At 42.1% G+C, this 21,000-nt stretch overlaps 1 protein-coding gene across 1 annotated transcript in view; it reads left to right on the top strand.

Annotated features, from left to right (window-relative positions):
• The window catches only part of RAB43 (RAB43, member RAS oncogene family), a 227,567-nt gene extending 207,402 nt beyond the window's left edge, over positions 1 to 20,165 (top strand). The window contains exon 3 of the mRNA XM_069643955.1: positions 2,646 to 20,165. Coding sequence (XP_069500056.1) covers positions 2,646 to 2,896 — 251 coding nt within the window. The 3' untranslated portion in view covers positions 2,897 to 20,165. The remainder of the gene's footprint in view (positions 1 to 2,645) is intronic.
• The last annotated feature ends 835 nt before the right edge of the window (positions 20,166 to 21,000 follow it).

Raw genomic sequence — 21,000 nt, 5'->3', positions numbered from 1 at the left:
TAGAAAGAGAAAGGGTGTCACAGAGATTGCAGAAGAGCCCAGAAGACCAGAAGAGGGATTAGAGGCATCTCAGTGGATATTGAGGTATCTGAGTAGGGGAAGTGGAGAGGGAGAGGTCAGCCCAGCCCAGCCCATTCTGAGAGGAGGAACGACCTGGCCAGGTGGCCTGTAAATGGTGGCCAGAGTCAGAGAGAGCTGGAGAGCCTGCAAACCAGGCATTCAAAGGAGGGGTAGGCCTATGTGGGAATGACCGAAGCAGAGACCCACTCCAGAAAGATCAAGGCTACTTCACCTCCAGGACAGTTGGTTCTGGGTATGGAGAAAATCTTGTAATCATTAAGGAGGAGAGTGTCAAAACTTGTGACAGAGCTGGCTGTGAACCATTTCTCGGTGAGAGCGAGGACATCCATGTCCCATTCTTCAAGGAGGTGGCAGATGTCATTAGAATGTTTGACAGCACAGCGTTGAGAGTAGCAACGTGGAGCAGGTTGCCATATTTTAAAGTCTTCTAGGGTGGGGGACAGGCTTGAGGTCCAGCTGGCGGAAGTGGTGAAGGGGCCCGGGAGTGGGCAGAGGTGGTTGCGCAATGTGGCAAAGGAGCCGGAGGGGTTCTGGTAGGTGTGGCAGGAGAAGAAAGGAAGTTGGTAAGACATTGGAGACTCCTATCGAAAAGGAGGAGGTTGGCCTGAGGGCCCTGGACCAAGACGGTGCCATTCAGATAGACATTAGTGATGGTCTTGGAGGAGTGGAAGAAGTCCAAAAGGACCTCTCTCTGTGTGCCACCATTAATGGGAGAGGAGGAGATACAGCCGAGACCATGTGAGGGGTCCATAGGTCTGGTAAGGGAACGACAAAGAGGATGTCTGCGAGTCTGTCTGGAGGAAGCACACTGGTGTAGGTATCATCAGCGATAGGGGAGGCCTGGGTTGGAGACCAGTATATCCCTCTTGAACTTCTTCTGAACTTAGTGATAGGATCGGAGATTGAGTAGCAGTTAGAGAAGATGGGGGAAACGGACAGCACCATAGGACCCACTAAGTGGAAAGTAGGAGGAGGGAGGACAGAGAGGAGGAGAGTCGCACAGCCCAGTGCCACACAACGCAGGATGTGCAGAGGGGAGGGTGGTGGTCATCCACTAGGGAACACAACAGGAATAGACTGGTTACACACAACAGTACACGGGACCCCAAGCAGGGTGGGGACGTATACAGTTGAAGAGAGGCTAGTAGGGCAACACAGCAGCACTGTAAACACCCAGATGCAACTTTCCTAAAAAAAAAAAAAAAAAGGGGGAGAAAATGGTTGCACCTCAGTTGAAAACGAGCATCCTTAGACCCCTTATAGCCGCCCAACCTATGACAGAAATTTCTAATGCTCATTGTGTCTAAAATATTAGAGAGAGCGGTGATCAGGGAACGTAAACAATTTCTTGATTCCTGAGTCTAGTTTTGGCCTGCAAGGGACACCGTCCATATGTGGGTCTGATTACGTACCCGCATGCTGGTCCCTCTTGCCGTCCAGCTATACAGAGGGCTGCAGTCGCTTTTATATTTTCATATAGCTGGATGCAGGTTAGCAAATTGGAAAGAGGTCCATTGTATGCCATCCCTCTATATGCAACTCCTCCAAAACCCTGCAGTCCATGTGTGATCATAGGGGCCGGAAAAGAGGAAAAAGCTGAGTCACTTGTCACATGACTACTGTACATCTGGCTACAGTATTGCCTTAGAAACCAAATAAGTAGTGACATTCAAGGTACAGCCAGTTTTCCCACTACCTTCCTTTCATATCCTTATAAGTAGCTTCAGTGGTAAGACTGAGGGAGCTTTTTCTCTAAATCCCCAGTAATAACCGTAAGTGATGAATTTCCAAAAATAGGAGCCAGAGGAGATAGGGATGTGCTATTTGGTTTGGGAGGAACTAGACATGGGTGCTATAATTTGAACAAGCATTGGCAAAGCAAATGTTCAGCTAAAATGAAACCATATATAGTATCCTCACTTCCAAAGAACCAATGTTATCCTTTACCAACCACATTTTCTAAATGGGATGTTAAAGTATGTACTTAGCACATGTTTGCAACTGGTTGTGTTGAGTGAAGGTAAAGATCACATTTAATGTAAAAACTTAGAATAACGTTTATTCTCACTGTTACTGAACCACCTAAGTAATTGCAAGAGCAGCATTCCTTTTAGAGTCAAATATTGGTAACTATGTTTACACACAAGCTGGTGTCTTGAGGGTAGTGATGGTAATGTTCTGCGTTGTCTTTTGGTGCAGGTGACCAATTTGGTAGGTATATTTCTTTTTCAAGGGGGTGCTGTAGGGTGGAAGGTTATTGTTTGTTACAATTTGCAAAGTGATGGATACATGTGCTCAATGTAAGCCTGTTATGCTTTTTTTCTTTCCAGTGGGGTGGTTCTATGTGGCGCTATCGGTGATGTTCTCAGTCTTTCACTTAATATTCACTTATGAAAAGTGTCTTCCTCCTGTCTGGGATACTGCTGGTTCTCACATTTAATAATCTTGGTGCCGTTTATGTAGCAATTATTACTTTTACATTGTACAGTATTCATGTTCTAGATCAGCAGGGGCTAACGTTCGTATAAAAGCGAAGCTTAAATGGTTTATTTATCTCTTGACAGGAAACAAGTCGGATCTCAATGACTTTAGAGAAGTACAACTGGAAGAAGCCGAGACCATGGCTGAGCACTGGGACGTTATCTGTGCAATTGAGACCTCTGCTAAAGACTCGAGCAATGTGGAGGAGGCCTTTGTCAAAATGGCCACAGAGCTTATGATGAGACATGGGGGTCCCATGTTCAGTGAGAAGTCCACAGACAGCATAAAACTCGACAGTAAAGATGTGGATGAAGGATGGGGGTGTGGTTGTTGACGGGGACTGTTTGTATCAACAATTTTACTTTTGTTGTTTTGGACAGTGTTCGCACTGTAGTTTTTAATTACTTAATTCCTGGGTAGTACGACTACTGCAGCCATTTTTCCTGGAACTAGTGTTTTTTTCGTAGGAATATAGGTGCCCATCTGGCTTCCTGCTTATTTTCTGTTATGAAATTAAAAAAAATCTTAAATGGTTTTGAAAACACAGGCAAATCGCATATTGTATTCTGTGTGGTAGTAAAGCGGGCAATCGATTTGGTGCGCTATGAACTGTTCACCATATAATGGTGACGCACCAAATCGATCACCGGCTTTGCTACCATACAGAATACCACATGACCCAAACACGTACGTTGTAATTCCTATTTAAGAATGTGTGCACTTGGCTGGTACAAGTTCATAGTGGAAGCCATTTAGGAGATCATTGCAAATCGGTTTAATAATGCCAGATGCCTTCTTTTCCTCCTGCAGGATATTCTTCCTATTCATTTAACAAGCCATACTTCAATGTCTTGCGTGCAACAGATCTTAAAATATCCACAAGTTTCGTGGAAGAATTCCTTGATTTATTTTTGTTAATAATGTTTGCTGTTCCGTTTGCAGATTCTTTCATAGCTGGTGTGTTTATTCATGAAGGGCCCTTGCCCCGTATGGCTATCCTGTCTTTGTGAAATGGACTGGATGGGCCTGAAACGTGATAATTATCCTGCAGGAAAAAGAAGGGGTGGTTTTGCGATGAATAGTGAGTCCTCCGCATCCTTTTCTATCCTGAAGAAATCTGAGTATCGGGCACAATATCTTGCAGTTATCTTAAAACAAATTTGTAATAGGTTTCTTATTTCATAATGTATAGATGTTAATGCTCATAAATGCATGGTTAAGCCATGAGCAAATAGCCATTTGTACCGAAGGACATTATTTCATTAATGGAAAGGTTTTTGTTTATTCCGGTTCTTTTTCTGTGGGTTTATAATCCACAAGACCCGAAAGCCATACAATTCACAAAGCTAAAGTACAAAATGCGTTGATTCTGCAGTCTGATCTTCCACAGCAGTTCTGTGTCAATCCCACAGACAACCTTTTTTTTTCTCGTATACCCCTTCTCCAACATGGAAGACAATACTCGTTCAGGCAGAGCCCTCCTGAGTGTTTACAACTCAACAGTAACGCTTTATTGGCAGAGGTAGGCAAGCCATTTGTTTTATATGTATCTCTCCGATTTTTCTTGGCCACCTCATAACTTTAGAAATGGGAGGAAAACAGTGAAACTTTGATTTGAACTCTTGCCCCAGAACCGAGCATCTTATCCATTTTACATGGTCTAATAGCCCATTGTTAGGGTATTTATCAAGTTCTTGGCACAATTAGATATATAATCATTTACACAGAGGAGCTGGTCTTCACTGTGGCTGCAAACATATGTGGAAGTAGTGCTGCATGTGTCATACCAGAGAGCTATAAGAAACATTTCCTTGTAAACGCAGATGTTGCTTAGATTCAGACCCTGCACTTTGAAATCTCTGCCTCTCCCCTCGGTATTTTTCCCAAGGCTTCCTGCACACCTGTTGTCACCTTTTCTGGACCACTGTAATCATTTAGTAAAATTTGCAGCTGTTTTTTGTAGCAAATTTCCCAAAAATGTTAACCGAAAATGTTTCCTTATTAAACACAGTTTATCGTTAGTCACTAATTGCACTTTCCATGTCCAGGAAAATGTTCTTTCACACTTGGACCGTGTTGTTCACATAGCAGCCCGTATGGGATAATGACATGAATTGAAGGCCCTGAAATTGTAGTTGTTTGTTAATGTGGAGATTATTCACTTATTAAATCATGGGTTTCTGACATCACCGTAACACGAAGATGTCGATCTAGCGCAATAATGCACACATCACTGTTTTTTTTTTTAATATTGCATATACACCTACATTCCATCCACTTTCCTCCATACATTTGTTGATTTTGTCTTGCGAGAATGTGACAGGAAAAACCTCAACACCATCTCACCGCCAATATACATGTGCAGCAACTGCCATACTCCCATTGAGTCTGCCCTCTGGCGCATCTAGTTATTAATCTTTCCATATCAGCAAGGTTGGAGGGCTCTAAACTAACGGGTGTGGTATTTTTTTCTTTCCTGGTTCCTCCATCAATTTTGTATAGAGTGTTTGGGCACATGCTCGCTGTGAAATTCTCTCCCTGATTGTGCTCTTCATGAACATGTTAAAACTGGCAGAGGCTCTTCAAAAAGGCCCCATCCAGCCACTGACATCCTCTAAGGATTTCAACGAAGGGAAGAAAAATGTGACCAGGTCTGCAGCTCATTCCTTCGTAGCTTGCTGCTCCACTCACACATTTCTTTGTGCTTGGATTTAGGGGTTAACAGATGCATGTGAGCGAACAGCTCATCAAGGTCAGTGATCAGGTTTTTTCCTGAGATGACACTGTCGAAAGGACACAAGAGCGTAGCACCTTTTAACTAGGGGTTTCATTGCATTGCAATCAGTCAGTATAGCGAAGGAGCCAGCTGAGTTTCACACTGTGCTCATCTGCATGTTGAGCCCCAATACAGTGCACTCCAGAGTGATTTTGCATGTTGAAGTAGTGCGAAAAATTCCTTGAAGGGCCATCCTATAAGGAGGCTTTAGGTGCCATTTAAGATCCTTCTTCTAGGTCAGGAGATGCAGAGGACACACACCCTAGGTAGGTCTGGGCCCAACTACGCTTATTTAAAGGTACAACAGACAAGTAAGAACATGCAGAAAAGGCAGACCGCAATGGTGAACAAGAAGGAATGGGAAGCATGTGCTGGACAAACCTTGATGACTCCCCTTATTTCTGTGGGTATTCTCAGGTCCTGCCTGTGTACATTCCTAATGGATGTCTCTGTGCAAGTAACTATTACAGTCACCACACTGTGCATGCCCATCGAAGGGGACAGCAAAATTGGCTTCTGTATCTGCACTATAAGGCAGAAACAAGGAGTGTAGTTGCACGAGACACGCCTGTGTGGGTCCAGCTGAAACTTATAGTGGATTCCTTCTGTAGAACAGAAAGCAACACACTGTTACATGAAATACACTGTATGCTACAGGTAGGATGGGTTTAAGGAAAGGGCAGAGATTTCTGCCTAGCTAGATATATCACTTTACAATGAGATACAGAGCACGGCTGCACACACTAAAGCACTTACCAACCACTAAGAGCCTCAAAAGGGAAAAGAGAATTCAGAACAGAAAAGCTGGAACTAGCACAAGAGAGCTGAGGAAAGAAGGTGGCACAAGGTAACAGAGGCAAGGAACTGGTACAGGTTAAATGAGCAGGGTAATGGTATAAGGCAACTGAGTCTAGGTAAATGTAAACTGGACTGGAAACAAACTATGCAAGGCTGTGGGACTAGAACAAAGTGAAAAGGAACAAAAGCAAGGGAAGCAGAGGCTGACTAAGCAGGGTAATGCTTGAGACTAAATGAACCTGAAAGAGCCAGAGAAAGTAGAGCAGTGAACAGAGAAGGAGCTTAAGTGGGGAGACAGCAAAAGTAACTGCGCTGAACGCTGCAGTGAAACCGCACTATAGTCTTTGGAAGCTGTAGGAAATCGGCACAAGAAACGGGGGTAATGGCTTCAGGGGCACAACACAAAGTAAAGGAGAAGATGCACTTTCAGCAGGCAAATAGGTCAGGATTGAGCCAGCAAGGCATGGCTGTTGAAATTGGAGCAAGGCAACACAGGAGTGTGAACCAATCACAGGCAAGGCACAAGGCAGAATGGTCTTCAATGAGATTCTAAATGTGTTTCAGCTGCACATGGCGCAGAGTTCAAAGCCTGAAAAAGGAGCTTGAGGGTAAGCTGCTTATAAAGCAATAGTAGCAGGGAGGAAAGCCAGGGCGGAGCGGTAGGTTTAGGCTTCACGCAAGGCATCACATGTAGTTTTATTGGAATTCCCTGCCAATGACTTTGGGAGAGGCTGTAAAACAGCGGGAGCCTTTTTATAAATACAAATGCACAATAATTTCCATGGCAACTTGAGTGTTGGAAATTGAATAATGTGCACAATTGATTGGGGCGTCCCGAATTGCCGACAAACTCTCGTGACTCGGACACAAAATGTTTTACTCATAACAAGTTTCCAAAGGAATTTAGTCATCACAAATGAATTGCCTAATCCAAAAAAATCTGCCTAGTAACACAGCAAAAAAGCGGAACATTACATTTATGTGATCTGGTTGAATTGGCAAAGAGACAATGCACGTGTGGAAAAACAACATTCACAAGACATGTTGTACAGAACAGGTTGGTCCATATAGTCTATTGGGAGCCAACATTTTTAACATTGGCTGATTTAAGCAGTTTTGAAATGGCAGTGTTAGTTTGTCACTTTAGAAGGAAATGTTGACACGGGTGTGTTTCGGCAAGGTTAAGATTGGGTGGCCTTAATCAGGACAAAAGATAAATGCATGGGGAGGCAGTAGATGCTGGATCCTGTGTTTCACTGTGGAAAGTTGACCAGAGAGTGGTGTGTGAGACCCTAGGTTGCCGTTCGGGTAAATCATTGAATATTTAATAGGCTGTTATTGCTTTAGTTAATAAGAGAATCCCTGGGGGGGGGGCTTACTGTGTGAACCCTGTTGAACACAGTGTGGGTGGGGTCCGCTGTGTTGGTTATAGGGGGTCCAGGTAAGGCTCAGGAAGAAAACTCCTTGCGAAAAAGCCTTGTGGATGACCGTCTGTTAAAAATAGAAGCGAGTCACCTTAGTAGTAACAGGAATTGCCTGGCGAAGCGATTGCACACGTGGTTGGTCAGTGCTTTAGACGTGCGCCACAGTGGGCGGATGCCAAATGAGCTGTGAATGTAAGGCGCTCTATTTATGTGTAGCGTTGCATGCTGACTGGTGTAGTTGAGAATGATCGCACCCTATGCAGTTAGTGTATCGCAAAGTGCCTCATCTAGTGTTCAAGTTCTCTGTCGCTAAGACAATGGATAATGAAAGAGTGGTGGCCATTTTGGAAGGGTGTACGGGCCGGCAAAATATATTGGTTATAGCTCAGTCGTGAAAAAGACCCCAGTGCCAATGCTGGAATACTGACTATGTTGCTAACAAACATGTAAACAAATGACATTAAAGTAAATGGCCAACGATCCAAAACAACCAGACAAAATTACAAAAGTCCAGGGCAACGAGGTATAGACCTCTGGATGTTAGAGACGTGTGAAGAAACGTGTGGGGTGTGAAAAGGCACCAGTCTATGGTGGGATACATCTGTAGCAAGCACCACAAAAAAACCCACATAAGGGCCACATTGTACCTAATTTACTGCATCAGATCCTTACTTGAAAGCTATTTTCAACGTTTAGAAAGACAGTCAAAAATAACCTCCATATTGTCTTGTCACAGAAAATACCTAAATGTTTTTTGGTTATCAAACATCTTATTTCAACAGTAATTATAACAGATGATGTCCATTGAGCCTACCCAAGTGGGATGGGGCATAGAACTAGTTTGTCAGGCCCCTAGGAAATGGTTCCACTCTACCATGAGGTTTAAACCATTGTTTACAGTGTCTAGACGATGTATCCATCTTTGTTTCAATTTGGTCAACTGTTTATTAATGTCTCCTCCTCCTTTTTTGGCGGGGAGGTCATTTGAAGGACAAACCACTTTAATTCTAAATTGGTGTGTTTCTTGATGGCGTAGTGTTCAACCAAGGGTTTGTCTGGTACCCCATACCCAATGCAGGAGCGGTGCTCCGAAATGTGTTACCGCCCGGATGGTTTTGTCAATGTAAGGTAGGTCACAAGGACACTATTACGTAGATGACCATTTTGCTGTTGCAATTGGTGCTTTCTTGCAGCTCCCATCAGATGTTGTTGTATTTAAACACCTTTTTGGTATAGGTGAAGTTGCACGCCACACACCAGCCACCCATGTAGTGGCCCGTTACGGGTGGTAGCCCCCACAGAGTTTCAGTGTTTGACGATTTGGCCGGTTCAAAGAAGGTGTGGACCAATCTTTCCTTAAGATTGATTTTTCCTAAAGGCAAAAAAAGGTTTTTTTTGAGAGGGTTGATTAAATGCCAGTGTTTGTTGGTTGTGCTTTTAATCAAATTGCTCAGTGGGCTGTATGTGGTGACAAATACCAGTCTCTCCGAAGGTCCTCGTGTCTTAGGTGTGAGACATGTTTCTCTAAATGTGACCGCTGCCCTCTTTTTGTACATCCTTACTTCTTTCTTTGGATACCCCCTGTCAATGAGTCTGCGTGTTGTGCGAATTTACTCTTGTCAGTGCAGTTCCTCCTGCGCCTCAGGAACTGTCGTAGGGGAGATTGTACCACCGGGTGATTACTAGAGAAGTGAAGGCGGCTGTTCGGGTGAGTTTTCTTGCAAAACAGTTCAGTTTTTAGTGTGGTGTCTGATCTAGAAATGTGCATGTTGGGAAAATCGATAGAATACAAGTCCCAGTGAATTGTGAACTTAATATGCCTGTTACAGCAGTTCACCCAATGATGGATCAGACCAAGATCTTTTGCCGAACCTGTCCAGATCAAGACGACGTCATTGATGTATCGTCGCCAAATGAGAATGTTGCCCTTGTAAGGATTAGAGTCAGAGTAAATGTGATCTGATTCATATTGAGCCGAATACAGGTTGGCCACATCGGAGGCGAAAGTAGCTCCCATGCTGACGCCCTTGGCTTGTTTATAAAGTTGGTCTCTGAAAAGGAAAACATTTTCGTCATGGTGAGTCTAACACATTCCAAAATTAAATCTATTAGTACCATCTGGTTGTCTCGTCTGGTGTCTAGGGTAGTGCATAGAGCCTACAGACCTTCTTGTTGGGGAATGGGTGTGTATAACACTTCCACATCCAGGGTAGCTAGGATGCAGGTCTCTGGTAGCTTGATATTACTTAGGGTTTCCGTGGCATCTTTGATGTAAGATGTCATCCCATTGACGAAAGGTTTTAAGAATAAATCTGTATACAGAGATAATGGTTCCAGGAGTGAATCACAGGCTGAAACAATCAGACATCCTGGGGGATTGGTCGGGGTCTTGTGAACCTTCGGAAGATTGTAGAACGCTGGAATTTTGGGATGTAGTTTGTTTAGACAAAATCTTTCTTCCTTACAGAACTAACCTTCTTGTTCTGCATGGCGTGTTAAACTTTGTATCTCCTCTTGGAGTCGTACGGTCGGGGTATGATTCAATTTCAGATGGGCCTCTGTATCCAAGAGTAACCCTTTGCATTCTTTTTCATAATCCTCTGTATTGAGGAGCACAATGCGGCCCCCTTTGTTGACGGGTTTTATGGGGATTGCTTTTTTGTCGTTTAGGGTAGTCGCAGCTAGTCTCTCTTCTCTGCAGAGATTGTCTTGATTGTAATTGTTCTTTTTCATGTCACTCAAGATGGTTTTGGTGACTGATTTCTCGAACACTTTGAGCTCAGCTTGAATGGTTTGAATCGATTGAAATGTGCCCGTCTCCTTCCATTCACTGTGAAACCAGTGTGCATGCTATTGAGTCCAACTAACGTTTCTGGATTAGTTTTCCTGCCACCTTGCAGGTGCAGTATGGGAAAGGTAGTCAATGTTTCTGGAAATTTTGCAAGAAAAGGTTCAATAGCGATTCAAGGTCATCTCTGGAGATGGCTGAAAATGCACTGTGGATCTACCGACACTGCCACCCAGAGGCAGTGATAAGACAACACCTTTGCTAGCTGTTGCCAGAATGCACCAGGAAATTAATGTTCCCATGGGCTGCTTGATTAAGGACACTGCAGATGTGCACTTTCTCTCAATCCGATATGTTCAATTGGAGAGGCCACACGCAAGAACCCGTTCGTTGAGAAAGTTCTCACCCTCTTGTAATTTCTGTTTCTCTGAACCATGGCCATTATCTCCATGCAACTTGCTTGTTGAGCAGTTAATTTGTATCATCTCAGTCTAACCATCTGGAGAGAAAACCTACTTTCCAATATTTCAAAAACTGATGACCTCTTAAGGAATAAGTGGCAATTAAGCCTGGCACCGGTAATTTGAGTCCCACTCACCCCACACCCTCATTCCACCAGGACCATCTGCACCCCCACTGCCAGATTATGCTCAGCCTTTTTTTTGCCCCTCAGTTGCCACATCCTGAAGCTATGAAGCAGCTGGCCCTGGGTGTAAACCAGCCAGGCCTAAGAAGGGGTGACATTCCTGACATGTAAGATGATTCTTTTCCCCCCTCAGCCAAAGAGTTCATCCTGTGAATTATGGATTGCTTGGGCCTTCAGGCGCTAGAAGCTCCTGTGGCATGGGAGGTGGGAATTGTCCTCCATTCTGTCAGGAAGAGGGAATGGCAGAACAAGCATTCATTTGCAAAAAGTCCAGTACTCGGAAGGTAAAGCAAACATGGGTAAATCCTCACTGCGGCCTTCCTTGAGCAAATTTTTTTTCGAGCTACAACCTGTTGCTATAAGAAAATCTTTCCCCTCACTCATTGTTTGTGGTGGCTGCTATCTTCTAGGACAAATATTTACTTCCCCCATCACCCTTCCTTTACTCCTTTTCCCAAGGAGGTTAACCAGAACGGCACCTTACATCTGCACCAATTTAATGCTGGTGCTTTACTTGCACCATGTAAGAAATATTTGTGACAGGAATTAGTGGGAATCGTAATCGATCTGCTCAATGAGAAGTAGGTCCTCCACCTCTGGGTTAAATGAAACCAGATAAGCAGCAACTGGCATCATGGTTGCACCTCTGCGCCACATTAATGCATCTGCCTGCAGAATGTATATTTGAAAGAATGTCAGCTACCAGGTTAAACAAAGGCCATCTTACTCTAATATCTAAGCTGACATTTTAAATCTTCCATTTGATTAAGTTGTTTCATCTGTCTACAGATGAAAAGTTAAAAAATAAAAATATTTTTTGACAAAAATAAAAAAAGCAAGTGTACACTGCTCACCTTATTAGCGGGTACATCTAATGACGTGAATTGATCTTAACGGATAATGTAATGATCTTGAGGTGTAAGGGAGAAAACATGATCCTGGCACATGGGTCGTATAAATATCTAAAATACAACAAGTGCCCACTATCAATGGCCAAAAAAGGCAAATATTTATTAAAAAGGTCAAATAGATGGTCTCAAAAAACCTTCTATAAAATAGAATAGTTACTCTCTAATTAATAGGACTGCTTACATACATAATCTGTTAATCATAAAAATATATTTAATAAGGCGTCTTTAAACAGTTGTGTGGTGGCCATAATTGTTTCTTTAATAAAGTGCCCAACGTGTTTTGAGCCTGTATGCTCTTTATCAGGGGGTCATGATTACACCATATAACTAGTATAACAGAGAGCAAGATTAAATAAGTCACAATTTCCTTCTGTTGCATAAGAAATGTAAATACTCAAGGGATACAAAATTTGAAACCACTCAAAGCTTCATTCATCACATTAATCTCATAATGAAAGCTGTTGGCGCGTCAGTAATGATCTACCAAATTCAGAATGTCCAAGGTGATTCTGTAAAAGCAGATACGTATAATCATATACTGATAACAATCTATTCATGAAACAGATTGCAAAAAACCAAAGCATCTGGTCTCACTTCCTCTTGATGTCTGTTAATGATTCATAGAGGACAACAAATCCCTCGTAGCTAATTCCACTTGTTATAATTAAATTCTCTTCAGTCTAAAGGGTAAAACACAGATGAGGGTAACTTAATCTGATGTCTATTCTTCTTACCAATAATTGTCAAGGAGTCTGTCCAACTTAACTTGTCACTCCTTAAGAAGTGCACACCGCCTGTTGTTTTCAGGGAACAATCTCTTCCAGTCCGTTACTGCGGATTGCCGTTTTAATCTGAATAATCTAACCTAGTGTGAAGAGAAATTATTATGAGGCCATGCTATCCCCCTATCCTGTGTCCATATCCCGTTATTCCCTATGTATAGACTCACCAGGAGTTGTAAACTCAATTAGCGTTCTCTGTGTTCTCGCAACAGCGCTGCTAGAAGGCAGCCCGTGTTGCTAGGGAAAGTAGTTGATAGTAACCGGGTACGCACGCGTACAGCATGATGTCGTCACTGTGAAATGTACTGTAAGCGTATCCTGATCCTGTTGTCATGGTGAGCGCTAACCACACTGAGAGCGCCCTATCTGTTGACTAGATCAAAACCTAATCAATAGATTGAAACATTGCCTATGAAAGACTTCAACTCCAATTACAAAATATTTCGCTGTATTTACAAAATACCCCTAATTTCCATCCACATCTCACCCTTTGCAGGAGATACATGGGTCCTTGTCTGGTTGCTTATCGTCTGTTCCAAATGCTTTGGCATGTGCTCTGAACATTATATGCCAGTCTAACCACAAGTGGGGCCTTGATCAGGACGTAGTGAACTCTTTGTTTCAGACCTGGGCATTTTTTCACAAGTTACCACAATGCCAAATACCCTCTGTATGGATCATGATTTGGACAGGGGCAATCTCCTTGTGGACAGACACCTTAACTGGATATGGACTCCTTTTTCCTTCCCTCCCCTGTTGCACCAAGTTCTAACCATATTCATAGTGCACCTGAATTGCACACGTATTCTGATCACCCCTGGTTGGCGAGAGAGAGGGGCTTTGGCTTTTGGAACACCTCAGTATGGCATAATTTCCTCCACTGTTGCTCCCACAGTTGAAAGAACTGGTTGATCAAGTAGATGAGCAGGATTTTCACCTCTCGCCAATATTTCTGAACGTAGCATTTCCTAAGGAGTTACCCATGAGACACATGGGCTTATTTCAGGACAACTTGCATACCATTGCCAGATTGTCTCAGCAAATGGGTTTGGTGCTGTGATTTGTCTCTGAAGATAAATGTTAACCCATTCCTTAAACAACTGACATGGTCTGGTCAGACAAACGCCAAAACATTGACTAAGGGGATACTTGCAGGTAGATAGGCAGTTGATCTCCTGGAGGTCTTTCCAGTTGATATGTACCTCATCTTTGTGCATTAATGAACTTCAAACCCTGTCAGACTCTGAACCATTTACAGTTTTTTATAAAGACATAGTTGTTGTGGTGACTCAGCCGTCCATTTTCCCCAGACAACTTTTCATTTGAATCGACCAATGTGCTTTCCTGTTCACAAACCCTATCCACGGTCTTCAGAAATATTCATCCCTTATGGGGCAAAGGTAAAGAAACACAGGTAGACAGTGTTTCCATAGTTTAGTGGATGATTTCTTGCATTCTTTACGCTTACCTGCCACAAGAGATACAGCCTCCCAAAGGGCCCTATGTGGTCATAGCTAAAGCTGCACCCATTGCTTTCTAAAGGCAACAATCAATCAGTGCAATTTCTAAAGCAGCCACATGGGATTTCACCTCATTCCTTTGCAGTAACTTCTTGAGGGACACCAGCTTTAGAAATGATGCCTGGTTATTGTCAGATGGTCGTCTGTAAACCTTTTTCCCTGGACTAGGCTGTGGTGCAGACACCCTCATGCTTAGGGTGTCACCTAGAAATACAGCCAAAAGAAGACTGGATGCTGGTGAAGGTTAAGGTAACGCCACATGCCCTTCAACCGTTCCTGCTAAACATAGCTATGTTGGGTATTATCTGGTGGATGAAAAGTAACTAGCAAAATATGCCAGTTAGTGGGAGAGCCATAGTTGCTGCACATGTACACTTCCTACATCAAGTTGATTTTATGTTTTCGTCTTTTTTTAAATGAGGGTTTTTGTTTTTTGAAAAATGCTACGGCGTAGGATAGATGTATCAAAGATGCACCAAAATAATTCAGGAAAGGACGACGAACTAGGAGTAGCATAGTCACTGCAGTGAGCAACTTTGTCATTCCATTTCATTAATGAAAATGTCGGTTAAAAAAGGCACCTTCCAGTTTTTATTTGTTATTTGAAGGTAATGAGGTGGGAAGAAATGTCCTGGAGGGGAAATTAGCCACATTAACTGCTACACATCTAGGTATGGCAGGTACAGGAACCTGCCTCCACTCAGAACACTTTTGATAGTACATGTCTCTGAAGAGACTAGTGCAGCTAATCGTTTACCTCAGTCCCTCTAATGCAGTGGTCTACAACCTTTGGCTCTCCAGATGTTTTGGACTTCGACTCTAATAATTCCTAACATTCTACTATGCTGGCTAGGGCTGAGGGGAGTTGCAGTCCAAACATTTGGAGAGCCAAAGGTTGCTGACCCATGCTCTAATACATTAGGTACATCTGCCTTTAAATGCGGAAGCTCAGTATAGTTGGGCATGCACCTGCATTGGCCAACCTTGCTTCACAGCACCCTGCCGACTGTTTATTTGCAGCTGTGCATTTCCGAGAGGTGGAAACGTTAACTGTCCTCACTTCACCTTTTTGTTGTCGCAGACTGCCTTTCTCCAGTCATGGCGTATAAACAAGAAAATCATGAGATATGGCTACAGCGGCTTATGCCTCCTCAAAGTGTTGCATTTTTATTCAGACCAGCCTAAACATAGGCATGTGTACACACACTGGCAATGTGCACACACACTCGCTGTTAAATCCAATTTAGAATCACAATCTCTTTTCCTCAATCCATCCTAAAAATAGACGTAAAGCAAATTTTGGAATATTAATCACATTTCGCATACAGGTCAACAATTTCAGTTGGAACTTTTTTTCCATCTTTTTTTTACTTGCTTTGTTTGTGCTAATGGAAGTACCCCATGCGGTTGTGAAGGCATGATATTTTGTTTCAGTTAGATAAATTAAAGTGCTCGAGCAACAAAGCATACTCATACATTGTTTACCAAAATTCATCAAAGTGAAGTCATCCCTATGAATGATGTATTTTAAGCACTGGGAAGCCTTACAAATGTTCTTTACAGCACAATATTATTGTTTTTGACTTCTGGTGAGCATTATTAACCACTACATCATGTCACAAAAAGTCCTTTAATGGCAGAATTTCTGACCAGGCATGCGCAATGTTTACAAGAAAAAGTGCTTTGTTCATGTCCGAATAATAACTTTAAATAATTATTATTAAATCTTATCATTAAATTCATGTTGACTAACATTCAGGTTTTAATGCTTTATATGAAACTGTGAAACTTTAAATAACCTTTGGACAGTGCCATGTGCGACGGTTTGTCAAGGAAAAAGCTCTATGCCCATGTTGCTTGCACTTTAAAGTAAAGTGATCGAGTAGCTTCAAAACCCATGAGTAATCATTTCAAAACACGTTAAAGTAACATTTAACACAGTTTCTGAACTCCTTGAAAAGACCTGAAAATGGCCCGTTATGAAGACGTGTTTAACATGGAATAGTGCATCTGTGTATGATAATGTATATTGCCCATAAGGAAGAAGTCAGTTGCTATTTGTACAGTAATTATTTGCGGTATTTTGCTTTTACCCTCACTTTAAGAATAGGAATCCTAGTGCATCTATCCCATGCGGCAAAGCTTGTGACAATCTTTAGCCATTGAGTTCACAAATGACAAGTGGCATAAGTGTCCAAAATCGACTGCTTAACACCGACAGTGGTGTTAGCCCAGCAAGAATCCCTTCAGCGGCAGGCCATAACGGGTGGCCAAGTACGGCCCACTGCTCCAGAGATTATGGCCATTTGTACTATGGCATAACATCAGTTGCTAACAACTTTATTTTTTTGGGCGAAAATTCTGCTCATGTGCGGATGAAAGCTGCTTCTCCCTCCGTGAATTCAAGATGGCCACCCTGCATATGGCAGAGAGCGCTTGCAGAATGATTTGCTCCTAGTGTTGCAGCAGACCATGATCTGTGCGAGCACCACCGGCAAGTTGTGCTCTTTTTAGAACAGAGGGCTCCAGGGATGTTTAGGGGAAAAGGGTGGAGTTTAGGTGAGACAGTGACTTGGGTGCTCCTGTGTGCCAGAGCTGACAACACTTTACTAACATGGGGCCTGTTCCTGGTGATTTGGCCGTCCATTCGAGCAAACTGATTGGCTGCCTCCCATGCGCTAATGGTTGTTCTTTGTCAAGTTTTTCTATGACTGGTTTTCCGTCACTCTTTAAAGATAGGTTTGATTTAGCATTCTGAGAAATCCACAAATCCTTATTACCATCTCTTGGGACTTCACTCTAATTTATGCTCACACGTGTTTTGCAATCATGGTTTTAGAGTATTGTGAGGAGATTGTGATTTCAAATGACAATATTGAATTTCACTGTGGTAATATGAATTGACACGATTGTGTAAACTAAGTCAATTTAATGTCATAACACATTATTTGACATGCTTAAAACCCTTTTAATGCCAAAACCTTTAACATGTAACATTGTATAAATTCATTAAATGAATGTAAAGGTGGCGACATGTCACAAGTTTCTGATTTCATAAAATGTGTATTGCTTTTAAATAACGCTATCTGAATTGACAATATATTTGCAGTCAACACAAACTCCTCAATGTGTCTAGAACGATTTTAACATTCACAGTTGCGTTCATTATTTGACTGTATATAAAATGTTTATCGAGAAGCTGGCTGTTATTCATATATGAGACCACTCCAAGTGTTATGAGCCTGCCGGGAGTGTCAGAGGCCCTGTTTAGTGCCAACTGTTGAACATTTCATTTACATGTATATTTTTGAGAAGGAAGGAGAATTACTGGATGTCAAGAATGTTGCAGTTCTAGTTATTCAAATTATGAAAAATGTTAAGAAATGTTGGGGTGAATTTCTCCTAATTACACATTGGTTACACTTAGACCCACTGATCTCCCATTTTCCACATGGAGGACAATGTGCTGTTCTCAGATTTGAGGCCAAAGCTGGGGAAATTATGCCAACCCCATGAATATAAGTTCCTTCCTTTTGATCTGCCCCCTTCCTCTCCCAGCTCCATTGTTCCCACCACCTCCCTCTTCAGTTTCCCTCCCTTCTGCACCCCATTTGTGTTTTCCCGTCCACCTGATAATGTTAATAGTATTTTGATACTGCTCCCAGCCTCATCTGTATAATGTACCTCCATATTTGAAAACAGAAGTCAATGTTTTTGAACAGATTAAAATATGAAAATAGAAGAAAATAAACAGTCGGTTTGTGCACCAAAATCAATCCAGGAATAGTCTATCGGCACAAAGAACCTATAGGGAGACTCGCTCATATGATCACTAATTAAAATGAAGGCCTGCCCAATTGCTCTGTCCCTAATGCATATCTTTCTACCCGTGCCCAGAATATTAGCTGATTGGGGCCCAAATCCAGAATATGCCAGAGATAGCCATACAGGGGTATGCTTGTAAAAAGAACAGTTCTTCAATTTGGCATAAAAACCCCACCCCACATTTTCCCTGGGTTGCAGGTTATTGGCGTTCTGACAAACTTGTGTACAGACTCACCATGTTTAATCCTCTCCTGAGTGATTTAAATTTGATTTCAGTGGGGCTAATAAACGATTTGCGACTTATTTACTGTGTTGTCAAGGTGGATTATGAATGCCTGGCTTTTTTCTATTTCTGCGCCAAATATTTGTTAATTGATTAAATAAGATATCCCTTCATGCTCACACTTTGTCTTTAACCTGTAATATTCCAATTTTTACTTTCTAATGCCAAAATTGGTGGTATTCTCACTCCAGTGAAGTGGAAAAGAACTTCTGAAATCTTGGGGATGAAATTGTAACTATTGACATGAGTAGGTAGGCTTTGTTATGTGTGGTGAGAATGTTTCAAATTGAAAGCTTTATTTGACAGGATAATATCCTGCAACACATGCTGAAAGCTTTAAAGGCACCAATATAAAGGGGGCAGTACCTGCAACACATGCTGCTATTTACTCCAGTTGTTAATGTACATGTCACCAGAAAAGGGTATGTGCCTTTGTTAGGGGGTGCTGCAATTACTGTGATCTAAATGGGCACTCGACAATAGCCATTGGCTAGTGGTAGTTGTCTCTTAAGGGGTAAGATTTGGAGTGCTCTCTATATTTGAGGAATTGCAGGGATGAGTATAAATGTTTTCTTGGCTAGTAGCTTGTACCTTGACCTTTATACCCCAGTGTAAGCGACTCCACCCTCCTGTGTAGAATAATTTGGCAAAACTGTCCTTTGCAACACATTCCGTTGATCATTGGAATTGCTCTATGGTGCCGCCTTCTCCCAAGGTTTTCTGCTGTGCAACTTCTTCCCAGAAGTCAGGAATTGGAGAAAAGGATCTCATGAAGTTACCTGTACTTTTATCATGCACAAGACGTAACGCAACCAGCATCAACTGAGGTGGGTGTATGGGAGGGTTGGTTACAAAAATTAATGGTCTGGACATTTTTTGGATGGAACTGCTGTTCTCATTTTCAAGCAGCATTAATCGGGCCACACCTGTAAATGCTGTGTGTCTCCCTATATTTGTAATGATTCCAGCCATAAGAATTTCTAGTGTCCCCATACGTAGACAAACAATTATAGCTTGGTTGCATGTATCCAAAGTCTTTATTACTAGATTCAGTGTTGGCATAATACTTCACTTCAACAAAAGTACACTGACATGCATTAAAGAATATACTTTGAAGATGAGTTCAGTTTGCCCACGTAATCTCCCGTCACTCATCGCGGACCATGAACCTATTTAGCTAGTCTGTCTTGTGTATTAAGTGTGTAGTCCTAGCGGAAGGTCTGATGCATCCCTAAAAAGCTAGTAAACGATATGAGGTTATATGGACTAATATGGGACACTTGATTGCAAGTGCATTCTGCTTTTCGGGTGATCAGAATAGGAGTCATTTTGGTTTGAATCTTTTGCCAGATGGTTCTGGCAATGCATCTGCTAACCAGTGGCACTTTAACAAGCCAAGCAACTGTGGGTGAATTGTGTTGTTTTACTGGAGATGGGGTGCCATATATGCTCTTGGATTATCCATTACAATAAATATCCAGAATACATTTCGATTTGTTGAAATTGACTAGTATTTAATGCACAGACAGATCTCTACTCAGTTTTAACACACAGATTGAACAAACAGCCGAAGCAGTAAAAGCAATGTAGCATCACAACATCCCCTCACCACCTTTCCCCCCAAACACTGTTTTCTCCTCACCCAGTTTAAACATTTAGGAATCTAAAGTAAATTTTTACAGTTGATCTGTGATGGAAAATAGTTTAAGCAATGTATTAGAATGATGCTAACAACAAATATATAGTTCATCAAATGATGGGCTTGTTATTTTAGGAAAACGTGTAACAAGCTATTGTTTTGTTCTAAATTCTAAAGCGTTGTTAAAATAAAAACAAATTTCCAACTCTCATGAAGTGCCTTTAAATATGAGTATTTCTACTTTTTTGTTTGACTATATGTTACATTGCACAAGTCAATTCCTCTTGGAAATAACTGACCTGTGTTATATTATTGCAAGCTTAGGTCCTACAGCATTTCACTCTAATGTGCATTTCATCAGGGGGTAAATTCAGTCTATACAGCGAATTATGATCAATCAATACAGGTGTTGTGTACCGTAGCACCGTATCATATATTGTCATACATATTACAGGGAAATCATGGATGTTGCAAACCTGAGAGGATATGAACTGCATCAGGAAATAACTACCACATGGTGTATGTCATCAGCATTCAATATATATTGCTACACAGCCTACGTAGCATGTTTTCAGCAGTATTACCCAAATTGATCATTTACAAACGATCGTATGATAAATCTGGCCGAATTTGGCCAGTACCATTTGATACTTTGTAAACGATCAATTTGGGCAATCACTACCAAACATGGAGAGCGGGGGTTCCTGGGGTGTCCCCTGCTCCCCATGTTTGGTAGTGATGGCTTTTGCGGGTAGCAGGGACAGATACGCCGCTGCAGGGTTTCAAGATAAGCGGATTGGCTAAAAGGTAAGTAGGGGGTTGTTGGGGGATGGGGGGTGTTTTGTATGAGGGTGGGTGGGGGTATTTAATTTGGGCAGATTTGGCCGCAGCAAAATTGGCTTTGCGGCCGAATTGACCATGGTCAATTCAGCTGCGAAAAATTGTGCCTCGGCCAAACTGTAAACATCTGTTTTCAGTAGTGGCCCTTTAACATATCTTAAGACCACAACATGAATGATGATGCTCTTCTGGCTTTCAGAGCAAAC

This window comes from Ambystoma mexicanum, chromosome 2p (assembly GCF_040938575.1).
Source record: "Ambystoma mexicanum isolate Mex_15411 chromosome 2p, UKY_AmexF1_1, whole genome shotgun sequence".
Lineage (NCBI taxonomy): Eukaryota > Metazoa > Chordata > Amphibia > Caudata > Ambystomatidae > Ambystoma > Ambystoma mexicanum.
Note: the sequence above shows the minus strand (reverse complement) of the source record. Positions and strands in the feature narration are given on the sequence as shown.